The following is a 25,586-nucleotide window of genomic DNA, read 5'->3' as shown; positions in this document are numbered from 1 at the left end:
GTCATTATTCAACAGTTAATGTATTTTGATGGGAACTATTCTTCTATGCCTTCTTCCATCACCTCCAACCAGGACTAACACAAAACAAATGGGTCATACACACACAAAAAGCCATTGTTTAACTGACATTCAAAGTTATTTGGGCATCCTGTATTTAATCTGGCAACCCTGCCTGCAACACATGGAAACACTCTGCCCTGAGCCCAGTGCACTGCAGTAAAAGGAAGATGACCTTTCGTGTAGGACGAAGCACTAGCAAATTATCAAACACGCTGTTCTCTGGCTTATCAAATAACAGAGACTCGAAGTACTTTGAGTTTTCAGAAGTTATTAGTACTGAGACATTTTGGTTGAAATTCTTTATGTTTATTATAGATGTAGAACATGAAATGATAAAGGACATTTAAATTGAAGACATAGGTAAAATTTTAAAATTTGTCAAACTAAAATTCATCACGAAGGTGAATTTTTATCTTACTAGATTATTATTTTTGAACTATAAGCTAGATGAATAGAGATAACCTAAATTATTTTTCTGCTTAATAAACTATATATAATTTATCTTATAAAAACAATTATATGAGAAGTACAACAAATAACTGGTTAAGGAAAAAATTTTACAATAAGGTTTTTAAAGGATGTAAAAGGAGTAAATATTAAGGAAAACACAGCAATGAAAGTGTTGCTATGGTTGATTAAAGAAAAGACAGAGACTTTTACTTCTCTGGGGACACGTATGTAAATCTTATTTTACTTAACAAAATCAAAAGTTGAAAAAAATTGAAACATCCCACGTCTCTGTTTAAGGTATGGCGAGCTAGACTCCCCTGGAATGAGCGAGCATAAATGAACAGAAAAGGCATTCATACACTCTACAACATTGTTTGCAAACCAACAGATTCTTCCAAATGTACCAAAAACTTCCAGGAAGCCTCATCCTTTTCAGTTTTATAAAGGAATATGAAGATAAATGCAAGGTCAGCCTGAGGGTGAGGGAAAGGAAATAAAATTTATCTATATTGCCACCAGGCAACCAAGAATCACCAAATACTTGAGAAAGTGTGCAACAAGACAGGAAAAGATCAAAATAAACAGGCAGATAGTTTGATTTTATTATAGAAAAAAACCCAGCTCATTCAGAATGCAGAAGAGAACTTCAAAATTGTTTACTGAAAAGATCTAATACTCAGAAATTTGAGGAAAACTGTATCCTCAAAACAAGAAGATGCTAGGAAAAAACAGAAGAACATTTTTAAAAACTTCAATAGAAAAGTTAGTCAAGGAACCCCCCAAGTACATAGGAAAACAAGTACAGGAAATAGTAGATAAAAGCTATGACATATAGAGGATTGGCTAACTAAGTTTAATGTTTGATTATTAAGACTTTCAGAAATGAAAATTAGGAAAAAAAGAGGCAAAATAATCAAAGTAATAATATGCCTTGGACTAAATATCTGTGTCATCCTTTCTTAAATTCGTATGTTTGAAGTGTAAATCCCCAGTGTATTTGAAAGTGAGCTCTTTGGGAGATAATTAGGTCATGAGGGTGGAATACTCATGAATGAAATCAGTGCCTTTATAGTAATAGTGAAGTTGCTCAGTCGTGTCTGACGCTTTGCGACCCCATGGACTGTAGCCTATCAGACTTCTCCGTCCATGGGATTTTTCAGGCAAGAGTACTGGAGTGGGTTGCCATTTCCTTCTCCAGGGGATCTTCCCAACCCAGGGATAGAACCCAGGTCTCCTGCATTGTAGGCAGACGCTTTACCCTCTGAGCCAGGAAATCAGAGCTTTCTCTGCTCTTGGCCATGTGATGATATAACCAGAAGACAGCTATCTGCAAACCAGAAAGAGGACCCTGACCATAACGTGCCATGTTGCCACCCTGATCCTGGACTTACCAGCCTCCAAAACTGTCAGAAATAAATTGCTGCTATTTAAGCCACTCCATCAGTGGTATTTTTGGGCATAGCAGCCCAAACTTAGGTGTAATAAAAATGAATAAGAATCTGAGTTAATATTAATCTATCCTGCAGGAAAAATAATTGTGTGGAAAAATAAAAATTAGCAGCATAGGTATATTATTTAGCTGTAGAAAGATAACTACGAGGATTCAAAGTAGGAATGATTAAATGTTGCCTCTGGAAGGCAATGGCACCCCACTCCAGTATTCTTGCCTGGAGAATTCCATGGACAGAGGAGCCTGGTAGGCTACAGTCCATGGGGTCGCTAAGAGTCGGACACGACTGAGCGTCTTCACTTTCACTTTTCACTTTCATGCATTGGAGAAGGAAATGGCAACCCACTCCAGTGTTCTTGCCTGGAGAATCCCAGGGACGGCGGAGCCTGGTGAGCTGCCGTCTATGTGGTCGCACAGAGCTGGACACGACTGAAGTGACTTAGCAGCAGCAGCAGCTGGTGAGTCAGATAGAGCAGGGGAAGTGGAGAGAGGGGACTGATGCCTTTTATTATGTTCTTGTTATTAACTTTTAACTATATGGTGTATATTACTTGATAAATAGAAACAAAGCTATGAATCTTAAATATAATTGAATTTTATTCCATTTTGAAATGCCGTGTTTGGAAAATGGAAGGGATAATCCATTCTGCAACCTTTCATCAGTTTGGAAACATCTATTCTTAGGTATTTAAACGTCCTAGGAAATTAACAGTCCATCATTTCCCTGAAGTTGATTTAAAGGATGCTAAAAGCACTTCAGATTCCTAAACTGGGAGGGAAAAAGGAGTGGTGGTGGTCTGCTTGTTGTTCTTGTATGAAAGAAGGGAAACATTCAGAAAGGAGCTGTGAAAGGAGACAGACCTTGACTGATGTGATAATGGATAAAGGTGCCCGGGAAATTCAGTACCTGAGCTATTGATACTTTATTTCCACAAAGCAGCTGGGGATCTACCATATTTAGAGCTATAGTATGTTTGGGTATCTTTGAACATTACAATGTTGAAAACTCCACATATGCTTTACCATATCTCATCTTTGCTTCAAGCTTTTCCTGATCTCAGTCCCACTTAAAAGTGAAAAAAAAAAAAAAACCTTTCATCATGATGCAAGTCTAACTGAAAGTCACCAGTGCAGAGTTATACTCATGGAAATGTACCCACATTAAAGTGGTGGTCTGTAGATAAATAAAGCGTACTTTTGGTTGTATAATATATAAAGCAAGGAACAGAAAGCCACTTTGAGGAGCTCTGGAAGTGCACGAGTCATGAGGAAGCCATGGAGGATGATCAGAGCAGTAGCAGGCCACGTGGGGAGGAACCCTGGAGGCCAGAGGCCCCAGTGATCTCACTGCCTGGCACCAAGCGTGACCGCAATTCCTGATCCTCCACAGGTGACCGCCACCTTCTCAGCTGTCTTCCTTGTCTATGGGAGCATCTCTGCTCTCAGAATCTAATGTGGAACTTTCTGGATGAAGACCTTCTGTGAGCTGTACTTCTCGGTTTTTCCCGAGAACAGAAGAGAATGGAGAGAGGGTGGTGATGATGCAGGATTAATGACAGATGTGAAGTAAAGGAAGCAGGTGAAATAATGAATTACATTTATACTAAGGTACTAATTTGAAGTGTAATTAATTTTCTCGGAGAGATAGGATACTTGTATACATAAAAAGGGAAGCCTGGTGTGCTGCAGTTCACGGCGTTGCCGAGTCTGACACAACTGAGCGACTGAACAACAAACAACAATACATAAAAAGAATAAACTGGAAGTCCTGGAAATTAAAATTTAGTTTTCTGAAGCTTAAAAACAAATGAAGAGACAGAAAAGTAAAAGCTGCAAGAATGAACTAGGAGTCTGCCTAATAAAATGGTGAATCAGACACAGGTACTTTCATTCTTTCTTGAACTCACACTTAAAACGACATTGAAGGCCATTTAGAAAATGCATGATCTTACAGAATGAGAGAGAAGACAAAGGTAACAAAATGAACGATGTCTAAGAAAGCTGTATCTCAAACCTCTGGCAGGAAATGGACAAGCATTCTGCAGGGCAGAACCCGCCACGTACTGCTAGAATAGGAGGTGAAAGTGGGGCAAAACCATGGGGGTGGCTGGCAAGTCTGTCTGAGAGGTGGTTAAAGCTCTAGAGACCATCTCTGGCCGCTTGATTTCAGATGACTATCTTTTCTCCACTCTTGAAGGATAATTCTCTAAAAAGGAAAACAGGGTACCTAGACTCAAACCAGGGTAGGGGCAATAATGAAAAACAGGGTAAATAAATGAATTCTGACAAAGTGAACACTGAAAACTCCATCTGTCTTTGCCCACATGGCTCTCATATTCTCTAGCAATTTAAGCAAGACCTAAAGATACTAACATAGGGAGACTTCCCAAAAGAAGGACCTATCCACTCCTTTCAAAGTGAAAGGGACAAATCCAGCCTTCTGCTACATCCTCCAATCAGCGCTCTCTGCATTTGAACACACAACCTACCTACTATCACTGGATATATGAGAAAACCCTCTAACATGAAAACAGGGACTTACTTTAAAAAAAACTGGAGGAAAGAGAAACTATACAGGAAGTACAAAAAAGATTTTATACAAAAAAAAGATATTATAAAAAATTTTTTTAAAGAAATCTTTTTAAAACTATTAAAATTCTCAGATAGTTGATAGTCACTCAGTGGGGTCCAACTCTTTGCGGCCCATGGACCTTTCCAGGAAAAAATACTAGAGTGGGTTGCCATTCCCTTCTCCACGGGATCTTTATGACCCAGGGATCAAACCTGGGTCTTCTGCATTGCAGGAAGGTTCTTTACTGTCTGAACCACCAGGGAAGCCTCAAGGCTGCCAGGCTCCTCTGTCTGTGGAATTCTTCAGGCAAGAATACTGGAGTTAGTTGCCATTCCCTTCTCCAGGTGGATCTTTCGGACACAGGGATTGAATCCCAGTCTCCTGCATTGCAGGCAGATTCTTTACCACCTGGGTCACCAGGGAAGCCCTCAGAGGATTAGGTTGAACTACTAAAATTTCAATCACAAAATAACAACCAAATGTTATAAAAAGAGGCAGTGACATTAGGAGAATAAAAGAGGTTCTTAGAGATTAAAAGTGTATTAGCAAAACAAACAAAAAAAAACAACCAAATCAACCAGCCAATTAAAACTGCCCTCCCCTGCAAAAAAATAAAAGACGCTCTAATACAAAGAATGAAAGATAAAATTTAGAAACATTCCCAGAAATAAATGCAAATAGAGAGAAAATAGGAAACACATTCCTTAAAAAGATCATGGAAAGGGGAAAATTCATAAACAGAGTAATCTGTGAATATTTTCCAAGAATCAAAGCCTGAGTTTTCAGATTAAAAAGCCCAACCAGATTTAAATACAAGAACATTTTTAAAGGTTTAGAGATGGGGAAATTGACCTTATATAAAGAAACAGAAATTAAAATGGCTTTAATCACTTTTCAATAGCTATACCCTTGAACACCTTCAAAAATGGGGGGAATCATTTCCAATTCAGAATTTGTTTGCCCAGCTAATTTAACATTTAAGTTTAACAGACTGAAGTCATTTAAAGATGTTTTATTTCTCCAAGACTTTACATCTCACACAATCTTTTTCAAGAAATTACTGGTGGGTATGCTTCAATGGCACCCCACTCCAGTACTGTTGCCTGGAAAATCCCATGGATGGAGAAGCCTGGTGGGCTGCAGTCCATGGGGTCTCTAAGAGTCAGACACAACTGAGCGACTAGACTTTCACTTTTCACTTTCATGCACTGGAGAAGGAAATGGCAACCCACTCCAGTGTTCTTGCCTGGAGAATCCCAGGGATGGGGGAGCCTGATGGGCTGCTGTCTGTGGGGTCTCACAGAGTCGGACACGACTGAAGCCGCTTAGCAGCAGCCACAGCATGCTTCACAAAAGCAAATAAGTAAATGAAGAATGATGTAGATCAGAATCCAGAAAATAGGGGAATCAACTCAAGAGACAAAGAGGAGGATCCTGAGATAACTTCCAGAGCCAGTCAGAAGGCCCCAGGAGAGAAAATTTGTCAAGTGAAAGTGACATAAATGCAGAAAAGCATTTGGCAATATTCAACACTCATTCATGATTTGTTGAAATGTTCAAATATATCAAGAAAAGATTTAGATAATTCACAGAGAATCTGAGGTTTATAAGTACACTGAAATAAAGCAAACTTAAAACCCCAAAGAAAAAAAGTTGTGTATAAAGGATGGGTAGAAAGATTATACAGTGAAGTTTTAGTGTAAATAACATACATATCTTCATAATTATAAAATCATTGAATACTGAGCTAACGAATGATACAACTATACTGAGAGACTAAAGGTTTGAATGGAGAGAATTCTATCAAAATTAAAATTATTCCTTGAGAGCTACTGTATACATGGAGCACAGGGAACTCAATGTTGTGTCCAGCCTGGATGGGAGAGGAGTCAGGGGGAGAGTGGATACATGTATACTTATGGCTGCATCCCTTCACTGTTCACCTGAAACTATCACATCACTGTGAACTGGCTATACCATAATATAAATAAAAAGTTAACAAAAATTGTTCCTTGAAATTTTGTTCACTGAAAGACGATGTTAAGAAAATGAGAGAACAAGGCAAAGCTGAGACTTGTGGTCAGACTATAAAGAGAATTATTACAATTCACAACTAGAAAGACAAACAACCAAATTTTTTAAATGGGCAAATATTTGAATAGATTTTTTATAAAATACATATAATGAAATATACTTAGGATATATTCTAAGTATATTTCATTATACATAATTATATGTATCTAAATATATACAATTAAATAAAGCACATGAAAAGATGCTCAACATCACTGGTCATTAAAGATATATAAATTAAAATCATAATGAGATAGCTGGGTTTGCTTGCTTTAGAATTTTATATAAATAGAATCCTACAATATGTAGTCTTTTGCACCTGGCTTTTTTCAGTTAGTATAGTATTTTAGTGATTTATCCATATTGGTGCATCTACTGAAAAGAATGTGGTTTCAAACTCAGATCTGTTTTCTCAAAATTCATTGTACATCCACAGTACATGATAAAAAGGGAAGAGGAAATTCCTCTTTTACAGTACATGATATTATATTCCCTTTTACAGTACATGATAAAAAGGGAAAGGAAATTGATCCTTCTGAAACAAAGTATTAGTGAATGTTAGAAAATTACATGCATAAAATTTAAAAACATTCCAAACATAAGGATATAAAATAACACATTGATGACTAACTGACAATTTTCTATATATTTATATCAATTTTTATACTTACCCTTATTATTGATGGTTTAACTTTCTGTAATATGATGTAATCTCTTACCCACTATGAAGAAAGTTGAGAAATAGTCTAATCCTTGTTATGCCATTTTTTCCAAACAATGATTCTGATCATTTTTAAAGAAGGTGTTAAATTTTGAAATTCCTAATAATAGATATCCTGTTGGAAATTTTTAAATAATTTAATACAATCATATTTTACACACCATTAAATTGCTATTTCTTTCTGTTTTATGCAGTATGAAGAATAAAAAAAAAAGTTAAGATTATAACATCAAACTATGAGTGATTAGATGTACACTCTCCTTAATCTGTCATGAATTTATAAAGATAGGTTAAAATATCTTATCTTGTAAAATAGATATATAAAGGAAAAAAAGAATCCCTTTATAATAGCATCAACAAGTAAAAAGGCATAGACTAATTTCTGTCTGCATCACCTGTGACTATGTTTTATGTATTTTGATGATATTACTTTCTGTATAAAGATTCATAAAAGTTTTCACTATTCCAGACACTTGTTTACCAAACCCTTTAAATCTTGAATTCCACCTTGCCTGATGGCTAACAGCTAATGTATACTGAGTTCACACTCTAAGGTACTGTTTCAAAGGGTACAGTACAATAAATACACGGACCACAGCCTTGTCTAACTCCGTGAAACTAAGCCACGCTGTGTGGGGCCACCCAAGACAGACGGGTCATGGTGGAGAGGTCTGACGGAATGTGGTCCACTGGAGAAGGGAATGGCAAACCACTTCAGTATTCTTGCCTTGAGAACCCCATGAACAGTATGAACAGGCAAAATGATAGAAAAGGTGGAAAGAGGGCAGACGAATAATGAATGAAATGATGAGAGGGTGTACATGTGCATTTGTCTTATTTCAACTGAGAGTATTAAAGCAATCATTAGCTTTGTTGTGTGAGGAAGCTAAGAAGGATAGCAATGTCAACAGCATTGCAGAGGTGAAAGAAATCTTAAGGCTCATTCATGTCAACCTCATTCTCTAGACAAAGAAAGCTCAGAAGAGTGGTAGGGCTTGCCCAGTCTCAGGTACACAGGTCAGTTAAGTTCAGTTCAGTCGCTCAGTCGTGTCCGACTCTTTGCAACCCCATGAATCGCAGCACGCCAGGCCTCCCTGTCCCTCACCAACTCCCGGAGTTCACTCAGACTTACGTCCATCGAGTCAGTGATGCCATCCAGCCATCTCATCCTCTGTCGTCCCCTTCTCCTCCTGCCCCCAATCCTCCCAGCATCAGAGTCTTTTCCAGTGAGTCAACTCTTCGCATGAGGTGGCCAAAGTACTGGAGTTTCAACTTTAGCATCATTCCTTCCAAAGAAATCCCAGGGCTGATCTCCTTCAGAATGGACTGGTTGGATCTCCTTGCAGTCCAAGGGACTCTCAAGAGTCTTCTCCAACACCACACAGTTCAAAAGCATCAATTCTTTGGCGCTCAGCCTTCTTCATAGTCCAACTCTCACATCCATACATGACCACAGGAAAAACCATAGCCTTGACTAGATGGACCTTTGTTGGCAAAGTAATGTCTCTGCTTTTGAATATGCTATCTAGGTTGGTCATAACTTTCCTTCCAAGGAGTAAGCGTCTTTTAATTTCATGGCTGCAGTCACCATCTGCAGTGATTTTGGAGCCCCCAAAAATAAAGTCTGACACTGTTTCCACTGTTTCCCCATCTATTTCCCATGAAGTGGTGGGACCAGATACCATGATCTTCATTTCTGAATGTTGAGCTTTAAGCCAACTTTTTCACTCTCCACTTTCACTTTCATCAAGAGGCTTTTTAGATCCTCTTCACTTTCTGCCATAAGGGTGATGTCATCTGCATAGCTGAGGCTATTGATATTTCTCCCAGCAATCTTGATTCCAGCTTGTGCTTCTTCCAGTCCAGCGTTTCTCATGATGTACTCTGCATATAAGTTAAGTCATCACAACTAAAAATTGATTGTTTTGACTCTGAAGTCTTTGCTCTTTCTACCCCACCAAGATGATAAGTCAATTATACATAACATTGTTTTTGAAAATGATGAAAAACTTAGGAATGATTAAAAATCAAATGATGCTAAAGTTTTGTTCATTTGGTAAACAGTGATCTGAAAAAGAATGCTGCTACATTTAAATTCAATAATAGAGGCATTTTATTTTTGAAATATTCTTTTATAATTCTGAATATTAAACTAAAATACTGAATTTTACTATAATTTTCAAAACACCTTTTTAGTTTCATTATTTAAATTATACAGCTGAGCAGAGTAAGGCATAGAAGTTTACATAGGCTGGATTTTTCTAACAATGATAGATAACCTGGATCTTGTAAAGTTGATTGCTGTTCATAACGAATACTTCTGTCATAAGATGAATTGTGTTTAGACAATTTTGATAGCCTCTCATGTTCTCATCATTCCTTTTCTAAATAACATAAGCTCATGAAGCCTTGCGTATTACACAACTACATTTCAAAACACTTACTTTGAAATACTGTTCTCTTCCAGGGTATGATGACTGTATACCCACATGCTGGAAAAGAGAAGGTTTATATCGAATACGAATATGCTTATTTCGTTCTATACATTTTTCCTGTAAGAGAAACAACAATCTTGTGTAAAAATCCAAATACTCATTTTTATTGCATTTACTGGTGGCAGAACCTTTTATTAGTTTTTGCCTGGATTCTATATTACTATTTTAAAATTTAAACAAAACATTTAAATTCTTAGCTTTTTCTTTGTAAGAATAATGGAACAAAGAAATTGAGATAACAAAAGCATGTATTTTCTTTCATGAACTCTATTAGTTCACTAGAAAATCAGGCTTGCTTGCTCAGTCTTGTCCAACTCTTTGTGATCCTGCAGACTATAGCCTGCCAGGCTCCTCTGTCCATGAAATTTTCCAGGCAAGAATAGTGGAGTGGATTGCCATTTCCTACTCCAGGGGATCTCCCCAACCCAGGGATGGAACCAAAGTCTCCTGTGCGTCGCCTACATTATAGGCAGATTCTTTACCACTGAGTCATCTGGAAAGCTCAGAAAATCAGGCTTCTATTGTGCGAACTATAATTTTCCTCTCCTCTCTATTCCAGTAATATAAACTTTCCAATATTTTCCCATCTATCCATTTCTCTTGGTCTACATTATTCTCTCCCCGTTTTTTAATTTCAAAACTAAATTACTCCCTCTTCAATTTCTCCTTAAAATGTATATGATTAAAAAAAACAGTATTACACTTCATGGAAAAAGATTTGGATAATCTTCTCAAAAATAAAAATAAGAAAGATGGCCTGTGACATTATCACCCCTATTAAAAACAAGCATTTGAGAAGATGTGGTACACATATACAATGGAATATGACTCAGGCATAAAAAATGAAATACAGCCATTTGCAACAACATGGATGGACCTAGAGATTATCACACCAAGGAAGAAAGTCAGACAGAGAAAGAAGAACGTCATATGCGATCACTTATATCTGGAATCTAAAATATGCCACAAATGAACGTATCTACAAACAGAAACAAACTCAGTAGACATGGATAACAGACCTGTGGTTGCCAAGAGGGAGACGGGGTGGGGAAGGGATGCGCTGGGAGTTTGGGGTTAGCAGATGCAAACTATTATATATTTAATGGATAAGCAACAAGGTCCCACTGTATATAGTACATGGAACTATATTCAACATCCTTTAAGAAACCATAATGAAAAAAGAATATGAAAAAGAATGTATATATATATGTATAACTGAATCATTCTGCTGTACAGTAGAAATTAATACAGCATTGTAAATCAACTATACATCAATAAAATAGTTTAAAAATTATTATGATTGCTATCATTATTTATGTAATGTATACATATAAAATTCATTAAAATACATCTCAAATTTATGTGCATAATAATGTTAAACAGCAGGTTTAAATTCATTTCTACTGATGTTAACATGTAGGAAAATACTGTATTAAAATTGTTTTTAAAACTGTAAAGTCATTAAATAATGTACAGTTAATTTGAAACTAAAGTTCAGATAAAGTTAGTTGAGGGCTTAAAATATAGGAAATATAGTAATACCTTTAATCTATTAATAAAAGTTTCAGTAGGATGGTATTATCAAATTCTTGCTTGCCCAAAATAACCACTCAAATAACTTGTTGATGAAGCAAAGCTGAGTTCATTGCTTACTGCAGTAAGGGAGAAAATACCTTGATAAGAGTCCGTTCAAGTCTTGTGCCTATTTTGCAACTGGATTATTTTCCTGTTGTTGAGTTTTGAAAATTCTCTATAGAGTCTGAATACAAGTCTTTGTTAGATATGGAATTTACAAATATCTTTTCCTATCCTGTGTTGCCTTCTCTTAACAGTAAATTTTGCAACACAAAAGGTTTTAATTTTAATGAAGTCCAGTTTATCAACTTTTAAAAATGGATCAAGCATTCTATGTCATGTCTAAGAATTCTTCACCTAATCCTGGGCCCTAAAGATTTTTTTCCCATGTTTTCTTCTAAAAATTTTGTAGTCTTATCTTTTATACTTAGGTGATATACTTTGAAATAATATTTGTAACAGGTATATGTTTACGTCAATTCTTTTTTAAAATATATATAAATATCCAGTTAAAAAAAATCGATGCACTAAAATTTGTAAACAACATTTAGGTAATTACATCAGGGAGATAGTATTTTCCTAAAAATACAAAGTAAAGAAATACTCACAAGAGCTTCTCCTGGGGTACACATCTTTACCAGAAAAATGTCCCCCAAGAGCAAATCTATGGGTTTATCTTTGTAGAACATTAAAAAAAAACGTACAAAGTCAGTTAAATCTTCAGATTTAAATAGCTTTCCTATGGAGAAAAAATAAACAAAGCCCAATAACTCTTCAGTGTTTATACCACATATCAAAATATAACCCTTATATATAGTTATTCATTCCATTAACATGGGAAAGAGTACAAAAATATTAAAAATTAAAAACATCTATTCCTTGCAAAGCTTAAAGCATTAATGAAGTTGGAGGATGATGAAGCAAAATCATACATCTGCTTCAGTATTAAGAATTACCACTTTTGGTGGGACAAGTAAGAAGCAAGTTTAGAATCGTGAATACTCTCAGGAAATTAACTTTGATAACTAAGGAGGCTCAACTGTTTAAACCACTTGCAAGATATATAAATAAAATGGAAAGTTTAGGACCTGTAACATTTCACTTAGTTTTTCAGATATATAGAACTTTATCAACATACTACATTTTTTACTTTTGGTGCTTAATTTTGAATAAAATAGAGTATTATTTCAATATTTGAACATTATTTTATAAGAATGTTATTTTTTTTGTATTTATGATTTTTAAAGATTTACTGTATTTTAAAGTATGATTTCACTACATCTAATTATGTATTTCTAACATATTGCATCTTTAACTTGAAAATAAAGCTGAAGGTATAAGATTCAGGTAAATTTTGACCTTAAACAGTATAAAACACATCTAGCCACCTAATAAATATGATAGTAGGATGTAGGCATTTCATTTTTCACTAGGACTTGAGTCTATATGGGTCATTTGATCAAGTATATGGTTGTATTTGAATTTTAGGCACCTATGTATATAGTAACCAAAACAAGTGATTTAATGATAGAAATAGTTGATTTAATATGTTTTCTTTATCTGCTGCCAGATTCTGAAAATTCTATTTAGCAAGCTCATATTTTTAGAAAATACTGAAAAACAGAATTGTTATTATGATAAAGAAAATGAAGCCTTTATAGATTTAAGCTTAAATAAGAATTCAGTATCATATATACAGTGTTTCTTGCTCAATGTGCTCTTGTGAATACTCTCTATCCTTCTACTACCTGACTTTTCTGAGAAAAGCAAAAAGAATTTAAAATCCTCAAAGTAATAACCAACAAAATTCTCTCTTCAAGCTTTCAGTGGGTATTACTGTCACCTACAATTTTTCTTTTTATTGTAACCAAAGCTGAGGAAAAAAACAAACTTTCAGAGTTTTAAAACTGGATTCCACACCACTTTACAGAAAGTTTGGGTCAGTATATGAAGTGGTATATAAGGAAGGACAGATGGATTTTACTAGCAATCAGAGAAATGCTTTATTCTCCTCCCGATGGCAAACACAAATTTTGATAGATAAAATCAAATGTTATCAAGTATATGGGGAAGCAGGAACTCAGATGCACTGCATATGAGAGTATATTCTACACAGTCAACCTGCAGAGCAATCTGGCCGTACTTGTGAGACCTGGCTATGTTTACCCCAGTGATCCCATCCCAGGGTGCATATGTATCACTCCATTTCTTTGTGGCAGCAGACAGCTGGGGCAGTCAAGGTCCACCACTCTGGGAATGGACAAGTCAAATAGATTATTATGCAACAGTAAAGAAAATGAACATAAAGCAACATACTGCTGCTGCTGCTGCTAAGTTGCTTCAGTCGTGTCCGACTTTGTGCGACCCCATAGACGGCAGCCCACCAGGCTCCCTCGTCCCTGGGATTCTCCAGGCAAGAACACTGGAGTGGGTTGCCATTTCCTTCTCCAATGCATGAAAGTGAAACATGAAAGTGAAGTCGCTCAGTCGTGTCCAACTCTTAGCAACCCCATGGACTGCAGCCCACCAGGCTCCTCCATCCATGGGATTTTCCAGGCAAGAGTACTGGAGTGGGGTGCCATTGAAGCATACCCACCAGTAATTGCCTTCTCCAAAAGCAACATACAGACAGCTATAAAATCTAGTTTTGTCGACAAAAACATAAGGAACAGAAATATGTTTATCAAATCACCATTTATGTAAATTTTAAACAAGTACGAACACAATGAACACCAAATCTTGCATGGTATCTGGTATTTATATGCATAATCTGACTGAAATATATTGAGTGCAAACCTATCATGAGAGTGGGTAGAAGTAGGGGGGTGGGCTTTAAACAAAAGAATAAAAAAGGGCTCCTGCTTGTAAACAAAGATGATATGCAATATGAAGCGAGTTAGGTAACTTGGCCTCCTGCAGTGAAGGTTAAATAAAAGAAAACAGGATAGAAGGATGGAAGGAAAAAATGGAAGGAAGCAAAAGGAAGGTCTATAAAAGAATTATAAAAACAATACATCATGGGCACAATTTTAGGAACTTTTCTGTGCTAGGTATAATTCATATGTTTTTACATTTTTTAAGCATGTTAGCTTCAGCATACTAGAAATTGAAAGGACTTCAGAGTACAATAGTCCTGTTAAAATTCCTTCCTCTATAACTTTAATTTTTTGAGTTTCAATATTTTTCTATGTAAAACAGAAGTACATCTTAGTCACTGTGCTAAAATGTGTCAGACTCAGAGCTAGCATTAATAAGTAGTAGCTGCCTTATGTTTTTATAACATGTGAATATATGTCAATCTGCTTATTTATACTGTTTATCTACAAAAAATTTGGTTTAAAAACACATTTTCTGAAATTCAGATCTTTGATCTAATTTTTCTGCTAAACTAATAGTATCTTTACAGAAATTATTCCATTCCTTTTCATTGAGTAACAATCTCTTTGATAAGTTCTTAAAAACTTTTAAGATTATTATGTACTAAATTGACCCCACAAAAATAGATCCACTGCTTACCTATAAATCCAAGAACTGAAAACTCAATATAAAGCCAATTATTTGAAGTGATGTTATGTATAAAATCTGTGATTTTTGTAAGGTACATCTTGTTAGCTAAGATATCATCTTCCAGCTTAAAAAAAACAACAGGCGTTAGTAACCTTTGATGCTTCCCTGGAACAAATTAGCTTGAAAATTGAAAATACAATAGAATACACTGAAAAAAAATTTTTTATGATGTAGTAGATTGATTTTTAGCTCAATTCATGTTGAGGTTATTTCCTGTTAGTCAATTTTCATTTTCTAATTCTGAGACCAGAGATAATCAGTTTCTTTCCTAAATACTAGTAAGTAACATTCGATCTAAATCCTCTTCAGAAGAGGCTATTCATCTGGGTTCATTTTCACTCTCACAACTACTTAGTTTCTTGGTTAAGACTAACTGGTTTTATGCTTAGTTGATAAGTGCCCTGTTCTAGTGCCAAATACTGTGTTTGGCAAAGCAGTGACAAAAGGGAGGGGGCACTCTCGGCCCCACTAGCTGGTTAGAAGTATGGTGCCAATAAGCATAGATCTCCATGAGGGGGTGAGGTGGAAAGGAACTTAGAATTTCCTTTTTAAGTTTAATGTCTATTATGTGGAATCTATAGATGAAGAGGGGTTCCTAAATGATTTGGGAAGATGCGCAAGTCCTCAGGCACAACACCAGGGCACACAATAGAATCGTGCTCTTCCAAAAGGGGATGAGTACATTGGCTGCATCTCATGTCTCTATTACATTGCCTCTAACTAGGAATCGAAAGGGATTTTGTTTTTTTACAGTAAAAAGAGAAGATCTGGCTTCAGGCCTTTTTCAAATTCCCTCTCCATTCTCCAGTGATAGTCTGCAAACTCCTGTCGCAACTGTGCACCCTCTCATGTGTGGTATATGCTTACTGTTGGGAAATGTGATATTATTATTTAACACCATGCAGGAATTTAGGAGGTACAGATTATATATAGTTGATTTATTTCACAAACACATAAGGCACTGTAGAGCTGTGTTACTCATAAAATGGGGCAACACAGAATAGCAATGATAAGTGTGTATATACATATATATATATAATGTCTAACATAAGTGCCCAAAATATGTGTGCTTAATCTTATATACTTGTGAGTAGAAAAAACGTAAGTAATATAATTTATTTTTTTGCTAATTTGAGATTTTTTTCAGTTTGTTTCATATAATTATAATTTCCTCTGTTAACAGTGACCCAGAAAGAAGACTGACACAGAATCAATGTTAAGCTTCCTTTTGGCATTTTAATATAATGGATATTTTCCACTTTTAAAGTACAGAGTCAAGTGGAAGGCTACAATGAGGAAGGAAGTAACTGAAGGAGAGAAGCAGGATATAATACTTCCACTTTCAATTATGTATCTAAATAAGGTCTTACCTGTAAATAATACATAGCTTTGGGCTGGGCATACAGCATCAAAAAACAAAAATCTAATACTTGTTTGATTCTCCAACTAGAGATAAATAATAAAATTTGTTAACATTTTTCAATTTAATTTTTATTTATAAGCATATCTCAGTAATTAAAAACAAACTTTTTTTACACTTTACTCACAGAAAATACTATCTATGTTAAGTGAAACTGAATATCTTGTACTAAAGTTATACTAAAAGGTTTCCCAACTGTATTCAGGGGACAGTGTCTGCCATTGCTAAGCCAGGATAAGCATAATCTACTTATTTTATGTTTTGGTTAGTCAAATTACCATCTCTATAATAAAGTTAATATTCTTCCTGATCTTAGGTCTTGTTTAAATAGAAGTATGAAGAACCATTATACTAATTTAATACTAAACCACATACTAGCTGGGCTTCCCTAGTCGCTCAGCAGTAAAGAATCTGCCTGCGAGTGCAGGAGATGCAGGTTCAATCCTTGGGCTGAGAAGATCCCCTTGGAGGAGGAAATGACAAAACACTCTGATATTCCTGCCAGAAAAATCCCAGGAACAGAGGACCCTCATGGGCTACAGTCCATGGGGTCGCAGAGTCGGACATGACTTAGCGACTAAACAACAACAGATACTAGGCCAGGTCCTGAAGCTCCGGAGAGCAATACACAGCGTGGTTCTTGCCCTTCTGGGTCTCATAATCTAGCATGAAAGATAGAAAAATCATAAACCGAGAGCCATTAGACAAGTACTACATAAAGATATTGACAATGATGACTTATAATAAGATGGGTGGGCAGAGCAGCAGGAAGAACATTCACTGTGGAGGAGCAGTCCTGCAAAGACATGGATTGTGAAGGAGCATGCCGCCTCCGAGAACACTGTGAGCTGATGGAAAGGAAGTGGAGGATAGTGAGATCAGCGAGGACCTGCTCATGAAGGGTCTTTCATGACATGCAGGAAACTTTATATATCTTGTATGAAAAAGGATTCTTCTGGCTACAATATGGAGAATGAACTGGAGGCAAGGCTAGGCTAGGATTAGTGAAGTGAAGTCGCTCAGTCGTGTCCGACTTTTTGCCACCCAATGGACTGTAGCCTAACAGGCTCCTCTGTCCATGGGATTTTCCAGGCTAGGATTAAGGGAAGCCAATAAATCTCCAGTGGTCTGAACTAAGCCCAAGGCAGAGGACTGGGGATGAGAGGGATAATGTAGAGAGAGAATCTAAAAATGAAATGATGATGGAGTCACAAAGGGCAGAAGGAAAACAAAGATCTAGAATGTCTCCCAGTTTTAAGACTCTAAGAACTGAGTAAAATGTGGGTCATTAAAAGCAAAACAAAATCCTTAAAAGATACCTAGATTTGGACATACCATTTATTACTTAAAAAAAGAACCCAGTGACAATAAGCTTCCTGGATGAGACCTTTTTCTGAATCTTAATGTCTTTTGCTCTACTGAGTTTTGAGGAACCAAATTATTATACTGCTTGTAAAACATACCACATTTATAATCGAACAGTAGCAAACCTTTGTATGTGTATAAAGCTTTTTATTTTTTTAGAATTCTTTCATAAACACGACTGTATTTTATTTTCACAATGACTTTCCCATATACATAATGTGGATTTTATTATACATACTAGAAAGTTGAGGAAGTTAAGGAAAAAAGGCTAAATTACCTGCCTCGGATAATCAGCAAATAGAAAAGCTGGGGTATTAATAGAATCTAGGTGCCAGCCAACAGAAGCTGGCTCCAGCATACCGCTGGAGCATCAAATACTAACTACTATATGCTAAGTCTAACATTTTATCAGATGAAGCCAGTTATTTAAGGATACTACTTTTCAATATATCATACCTCTCTAATTTTTCTGAGTCGTCAGTTGATCGGGCAGCATGTGATATGTTTGGATAAAAATAAGCAGGTATTGAAATGACTTCTAAGGATCCAGATGTCACCTGCCTTTTGAATCTATAAACAGAAGTGGAGGAGTATAATTGAATTTGATTTACCAAAATCACACAATTAAAAATAAGTTCCTTATGTATATCCATATAGTATTTTGATCTTAATTACTTCATGATATACCTTATAGTGACATCATAAAATGAATACTTTTTAAGCCAAAATATTTCTTTTCTAAGTCAATGACACATGTAAAAAATTACAATGTACAATGTAAAACTAATTTCCTCTTATAAAAATTATAAGTATGTTGAATTTTTCAAGTTTTCAATCAGATATGCACTCTAACAGATGCAAGTTAATTGACTAGTTAGCACAGTATAGTAACTGAAAAATAGCAAAAACGTTAGAAGATTTAAATTCATAATTTTAGTTTAATAAGGGTCCTACCAAATAGCAATGTGGCTCCTGAAATCAGACTGTCATAGAAAGGATTCAGTGTGACTCTTGTCCACAATTCTTTGGAGGAGTATTTTTTAGACTCTTTATTTTTAAAAGTTAATATTTATAGACCAACAAGGACATCATTAAAATGCATAAAATACTGCTCCAAAAGCTGTACTATAAATCTTGTACCATCAAGGTAAATAATGAGAGACCAGGTAGAGCATTTTAAATGGTTTTCCATAAGAGAAAAATTATGTGACTTTAAATGAGATTTAAATCTAGGCATGACATTATTTATTAAAATGGAAGCAGGACAGAGTTTATATGCATGATTTGAATTCAGTGCAAAATAGGCAGTCCTTGCTTTGAATTTCAGTTACTACATTTTAATTAAATAATGTATGTTTTCCCCAACACTTTTCAAATGTGAGTCTTCATGGAATATTAGCTGAATATAGTATAAAGTAGAAACTTCACTTCCCGACTCCTCAGTTCATAAATCACTACATAAATAAGAGATGCATGTCATCTCGTCACTTCTTTCCAAGTCTGCTGGTGACTGGTCACCATGCATCTGTTTTTCAGGTCACTGATAGCCAGCAAAACATGCGATTGTGTTGCTTCCTTGTCTCCCAGTAATAAACAAACCCACGTGACACTGAAGAAAATAACCAAAAGAGGGGACTGGCTAATAGATGAAAGTGCAGACAGTGATAACGCTGGAACTTTCTCTGCATGCAACTAAAAGACCACAGACCCTGGGAATGTTGACACCTTCGCTCTCCAGAGACACCTGGGATGTGTTCCCACAACTGCTTAGTGAAGGTGAACTTGCCTGACATAAATAAGGAAAATGCTTGTAGCAGAAAGGATATCCTGTAGGATATGATGCTGGCAAAAAACTTCACATTAAAGGAACCCTCAGAGATGGTTCATGACATTGAAAATGTAAGTGATAAAATGTAGGTGCCTGATCCAAACTCAGAAGTATGACAATTTGTCAGGGCATAAAAAAATGTTCACTCTGAATTTTAAGTTATAGGACAGGAAAAAGGCAAACAATGCTTAAACTACTTTTAATAAATTTTCTAAATGAAATACTTTATTCTCAATGATTGCCATGTTTTATTTATTTTTTAATTGAAGTACAGTTGGTTTACAATATTATATTAGTTTCTGGTGTACAACACAGTGATTCAACATTTTTATAGATTATAGTCCATTTAAAATTATTACAAAATAATGGCTATATTTCCCTGTGCTGTACAGCATTTCCTTGTTGCTTATTTATTTTATACACAGCTGTTTGTGGCTCCATCTCCCTCCTCCCCTGTCCTTCCCCCAGTGTATCTGTGCATCTGTTTTGTTACGTGTGTGTTTATTTTTTAGATTCCACATGTAAGTGGTGGTAACAGGATATTGTCTTTCTCTGACTTATTTCATTAAGTGTAATACTCTCTAATCCATCCATATTGTTGCAAATGGCAGAATTTCATTCTTTTTTATGGCTGAGTAATATTCCATTTGTTGTGTTGTGTGCTCAGCCTTGTCCAACTCTTTGTGACCCCACGGACTGTAGCTCAACCAGCCTCCTCTGTCTATGGGATTTTCCAGGCAAGAATACTGGAGTGGGTTGCCATTTCCCACTCCAGAGAGATCTTCCCGACCCAGGGATCAAACCTGCATCTCCTGCATTGGCAGGCAGATTCTTTATCCCTGAGCCACCTGGGAAGCCCGGTATTCCATTATATACATGTATCTCCCATCTTCTTCATCCATTCATCTCTTGATGGGCACGTAGGCTGCTTTCATATCTTGGCTTTTACAAACAAAGCTATGAACACTGGGATGCATGTTTCTCTTCGAATTAGTGTTACCGTTTTCTTCAGATATATACCCAGCAGTGAAACTGCTGGATCATACAGCAGTTCTACTTTTAGTTTTGGGGGGACTTTCCATAGTTAGTGGCTGCATGAATTTACATTCCCACCAACAGTGCACAAGCATTCCCTTTTCTCTACATCCTTCAAAAATATTATCTGTAGACTTTTTGATGATAGCCATTTTGACAGTCGTGAGGTGATATTTCATTGTGATTTTGATTTGCATTTCTCTGATATTAGTGATGTTTTGCATTTTTCATGTCTCCACGTTTTAAATTACAGTGTACTAGATGAATATTAGCTTTACTATACTTTTCATTTTTCTACACATTTATAGCTGTCAGAAAGTATTAAACATTTTGACCAATGTTTAAAGGTCATGAAACAATTGCTTGCGATTATGTAGTCATATCCACAGGAAATGTTTGTAAACCTGTGTATTCTTTCTAGCTGATTCTGTTAAGAATCGCTTATGAGGATATCAAACTAGCATGGATTAACGTCATTTTAGGATAACATGTTTTCTCTGAACAGTGGTTTATTATTCAGAATAAAGCAACTGAGAGGATAGCATGGGATATGAGGACATTTTACGGATTTGAGTATAACGCAACATTCTCCTGGGAAATCTTCTTTGGGGAAAACTAGACATCCATGGTGTTTTATTTAATCTTGCTCAACTCTGTCTCCTTTTACACACATCAGCTCTTTCAAGCCTTCCATACTGTTCTCAAGTTTATATGCTGCCAGTTAACTCCTCATTCTCAACGTATGATCTTTACCTCTCTCATAGAGAAATGACAGACCTACCTTTAAGGAGGGGACTGTTTCACTTCACCTTCCCTGTCCAAACTAGTTTTGTCTTACTCTTTCACCCATTCTGATCTTTTTTTACTTAGTCCTGCCTATATCTCCATGTGTGCCTTGCACCAATCCCCTGCAGTGCTTGCTCTATCAGCTTCCTCCCTCTTCACCTGAGCACACAGAAAAACACTCAAGTTGCTCCCGTCTCAAAACTCCCCAAACATGTCTCCCTCGAGCTAGTTTTAACTTTTCTCCCCATCAGTTAAGCTCATTTAGAAGAAACTAATTTTTGAAAATTTTATTATGAAAATTACCCAAAATATGCAAATCCCAAATCACCTAATTTCAACAACCATTAATTTTTTAACTTGTTCATCTATGCAGTCCACATTCTTTGCTTAAGAATTTTAAAACAAATCATAGATATCATATTTTACCCTTAAATTATTCAGTGTAAAATTGTAAAAGGACATTTATTTATGTAATGACATGACAGTATCACATCTCACAAAACTAAGAGTAATTACTTAACATCACATCATACTCGGTGGATATTCACAAATCCCTAGCAGTTTAAGTACAGGGTCTAAAGGTGGGGGGTGGGGATGAGATCCTCTCATTATAATTGGTTATCTGATTATATTCTTTGCAGCCAAAGATGGAGAAGCTCTATACAGTCAACAAAAACAAGACCAGGAGCTGACTGTGGCTCAGATCATGAACTCCTCATTGCCAAATTCAGACTTAAATTGAAGAAAGTAGGGAAAACCACTAGACCATTCAGGTATGACCTAAATCAAATCCCTTAACGATTATACAGTGGAAGTGACAAGTAGATTTAAGGGCCTAGATCTGATAGACAAAGTGCCTGATGAACTATGGAATGAGGTTGGTCACATTGTACAGGAGACAGGGATCAAGACCATCCCCATGGAAAAGAAATTCAAAAAAGCAAAATGGCTGTCTGGGGAGGCCTTACAAATAGCTGTGAAAAGAAGAGAAGTGAAAACCAAAGGAGAAAAGGAAAGATATAAGCATCTGAATGCAGAGTTCCAAAGAATAGCAAGAAGAGATAAGAAAGCCTTCTTCAGCGATCAATGCAAAGAAATAGAGGAAAACAACAGAGTGGGAAAGACTAGAGATCTCTTCAAGAAAATTAGAGATACCAAAGGAACATTTCATGCAAAGATGGGCTCGATAAAGGACAGAAATGGTATGGACCTAACAGAAGCAGAAGATATTAAGAAGAGGTGGCAAGAATACACAGAAGAACTGTACAAAAAAGATCTTCACGACCCAGATAATCATGATGGTGTGATCACTCACCTAGAGCCAGACATCCTGGAATGTGAAGTCAAGTGGGCCTTAGAAAGCATCACTATGAAGAAAGCTAGTGGAGATGATGGAATTCCAGTTGAGCTATTTCAAATCCTGAGATACGATACTGTGAAAGTGCTGCACTCAGTATGCCAGCAAATTTGGAAAACTCAGCAGTGGCCACAGAACTGGAAAAGGTCCATTTTCATTCCAATCCCAAAGAAAGGCAATGCCAAAGAATGCTCAAACTACCACACAATTGCACTCATCTCACACACTAGTAAAGTAATGCTCAAAATTCTCCAAGCCAGGCTTCAGCAATATGTGAACCGTGAACTTCCTGATGTTCAAGCTGGTTTCAGAAAAGGGATCAAATTGCCAACATCCGCTGGATCAAGGAAAAAGCAAGAGAGTTCCAGAAAAACATCTATTTCTGCTTTATTGACTATGCCAAAGCCTTTGACTGTGTGGCTCACAATAAACTGTGGAAAATTCTGAAAGAGATGGGAATACCAGACCACCTGACCTGCCTCCTGAGAAATTTGTATGCAGGTCAAGAAGCAACAGTTAGAACTGGACATGAAACAATAGACTGGTTCCAAATAGGAAAAGGAGTATGTCAAGGCTGTATATTGTCACCCTGCTTATTTAACTTATATGCAGAGTACATCATGAGAAACACTGGGCTGGAAGAAACACAAGCTGGAATCAAGATTGCTGGGAGAAATATCAATCACCTCAGATATGCAGATGACACCACGCTTATGGCAGAAAGTGAAGAGGAACTAAAAAGCCTCTTGATGAAAGTGAAAGTGGAGAGTGAAAAAGCTGGCTTAAAGCTCAACATTCAGAAATGAAGATCATGGTATCTGGTCCCACCACTTCATGGGAAATAGATGGGGAAACAGTGGAAACAGTGTCAGACTTTATTTTTTTGGGCTCCAAAATCACTGCAGATGGTGACTGCAGCCATGAAATTAAAAGACGCTTACTCCTTGGAAGGAAAGTTATGACCAACCTAGATAGCATATTCAAAAGCAGAGACATTACTTTGCCAACAAAGGTCCGTCTAGTCAAGGCTATGGTTTTCCTGTGGTCATGTATGGATGTTAGAGTTGAACTGTGAAGAAGGCTGAGCGCTGAAGAATTGATGCTTTTGAACTGTGGTGTTGGAGAAGCTCTTGAGAGTCCCTTGGACTGCAAGGAGATCCAACCAGTCCATTTTGAAGGAGATCAGCCCTGGGATTTCTTTGGAAGGAATGATGCTAAAGCTGAAACTCCAGTACTTTGGCCACCTCATGCAAAGAGTTGACTCATTGGAAAAGACTCTGATGCTGGGAGGATTGGGGGCAGGAGGAGAAGGGGATGACAGAGGATGATATGGCTGGATGGCATCACCGACTCAACGGACATGAGTTTGAGTTGGTGATGGACAGGGAGGCCTGACATGCTGCGATTCATGGGGTCGCAAAGAGTCGGACACGAATGAGCAACTGAACTATTTCTTTTTTAAGCTTATTACCTAGACCAGTCACTTTAGTTTTTCTTTCTTTCTTTTCCCCCATGCAACTGTCATTTTGAAGGAAATGGGTCAGCTGTCCTAAAGAAGGTCCCACATCCTGAGGGTTTGCTCCAGATTACTTTCACCTCTCACTGTGTATACTCTAAACTGGAGCTTAGCTCCATAGGCTTGATTAAATTTGATGAGATAAAATTTATATTTTAAGGCAGGACAAGAAAATTTAAGCATAAAATTCTTTGTCCCAACCCTCTCCCCGAGTGCACCACGTGCCTCTGCATTCCGTACACATTAACCAGACTGCCTCAAAGATGGGAGTGCCAGCTAATCCATAAAGATCCATTTTTCCTCCCTTTCTTCTGGCGTAAATTTCTTAGAAGATTAGTATCCTTTCTCAACTCTGTAAGGGTTTGTAGTGACTTACTGCTCACTTTGTATGTGCTTACCTGGACTACGTATCTTTGGGGAACTTTAGGTAGACCATCACTCTGTCATTTTGATGTATGATCCTCTGTCTCAAAAATGTAACTGACTGTGCCTTTGACTTCTACCAGGGGGAAGAAACAGTCCTCAGAGCTTCTGAGAGTCTGTCTCCAGGGTTTTAATCCTAATTTGGCTCTACTAAAATTATCTTTTTCCTTGTTAATTGAATTTTCATTGACAGATTCAAGGTCATTTTGTTTTGTTTTGAGGTTGGTGACCAAGTACACCCTACAGTTATTTCTTGGCGCATTTCCTTTGCATCATAACAGAAGGCAAAATTGTCTGACTCTGTACCTTGCAGTGACACTGCCGCCAATTAGAGGGTCAGGGAGGGGAACTTGAGCCCTTCCTGCTATTGATAATGATTCCTCTGTTCTCAGCCCCCATTTCCCCACTCCCACTGTGCCAGATATTGTAGGGTGGGGGTCTGCAAGCCACCATTCCAACACCCCTTGCCTGCTCTTTCCAGGTAGTCCTACGGGAGGCAGTAAGGAAAGAGATTCTCCATATGACTGGTTTCTGGAGAAGTCTCCAGCAGCGGCCTGGAGCGCAGGGCCATGGCAGCGCTGGCAGGAGCGACAGAGCTGCGTCCCAGCGTTGAGCACAGCACAGCAGCCCGCACACACAACTGCAGACCTTGGGGTGCAACCCCATCTTCCTTTACGTTTCTCCTGCCTCCTTCCTTCTTCTTTTTCTTCTCTCAGCTCTTGTAAACCTTTTTGGCTAATTTTATGATTTTATTTTTTATATTTAATTCGGCTGCACTGGGTCTTAGTCCCATCAGGCATGTAGGATCTATTAACAGTTCCCTGAACAGGGATTGAACCTGGACCCCCTGCATTGGGAGCAAGGAGTCTTAGCCACTGGACCACCAGGGGAGT

At 37.0% G+C, this 25,586-nt stretch overlaps 1 protein-coding gene across 4 annotated transcripts in view; it reads right to left on the bottom strand.

Annotated features, from left to right (window-relative positions):
- Positions 1-25,586, bottom strand: part of MGAT4D (MGAT4 family member D) — a 62,973-nt gene that overhangs the window by 1,133 nt on the left and 36,254 nt on the right. For 3 of the 4 annotated variants that reach the window (XM_061384135.1, XM_061384132.1, XM_061384134.1), the window contains 6 exons: positions 18,205-18,318; positions 16,334-16,409; positions 14,913-15,027; positions 12,005-12,135; positions 9,771-9,878; positions 7,277-7,441 (listed from right to left, as the gene is read on the bottom strand). In XM_061384135.1, coding sequence (XP_061240119.1) covers positions 7,427-7,441; positions 9,771-9,878; positions 12,005-12,135; positions 14,913-15,027; positions 16,334-16,409; positions 18,205-18,318 — 559 coding nt within the window. In that variant the 3' untranslated portion in view covers positions 7,277-7,426. Of the gene's footprint in view, positions 1-7,276; positions 7,442-9,770; positions 9,879-11,362; positions 11,474-12,004; positions 12,136-14,912; positions 15,028-16,333; positions 16,410-18,204; positions 18,319-25,586 lie in introns of those variants that run through there. The other variant, XM_061384133.1, reaches the window with a different exon arrangement.

Source organism: Bos javanicus, chromosome 17 (assembly GCF_032452875.1).
Source record: "Bos javanicus breed banteng chromosome 17, ARS-OSU_banteng_1.0, whole genome shotgun sequence".
NCBI lineage: Eukaryota > Metazoa > Chordata > Mammalia > Artiodactyla > Bovidae > Bos > Bos javanicus.
Note: the sequence above shows the minus strand (reverse complement) of the source record. Positions and strands in the feature narration are given on the sequence as shown.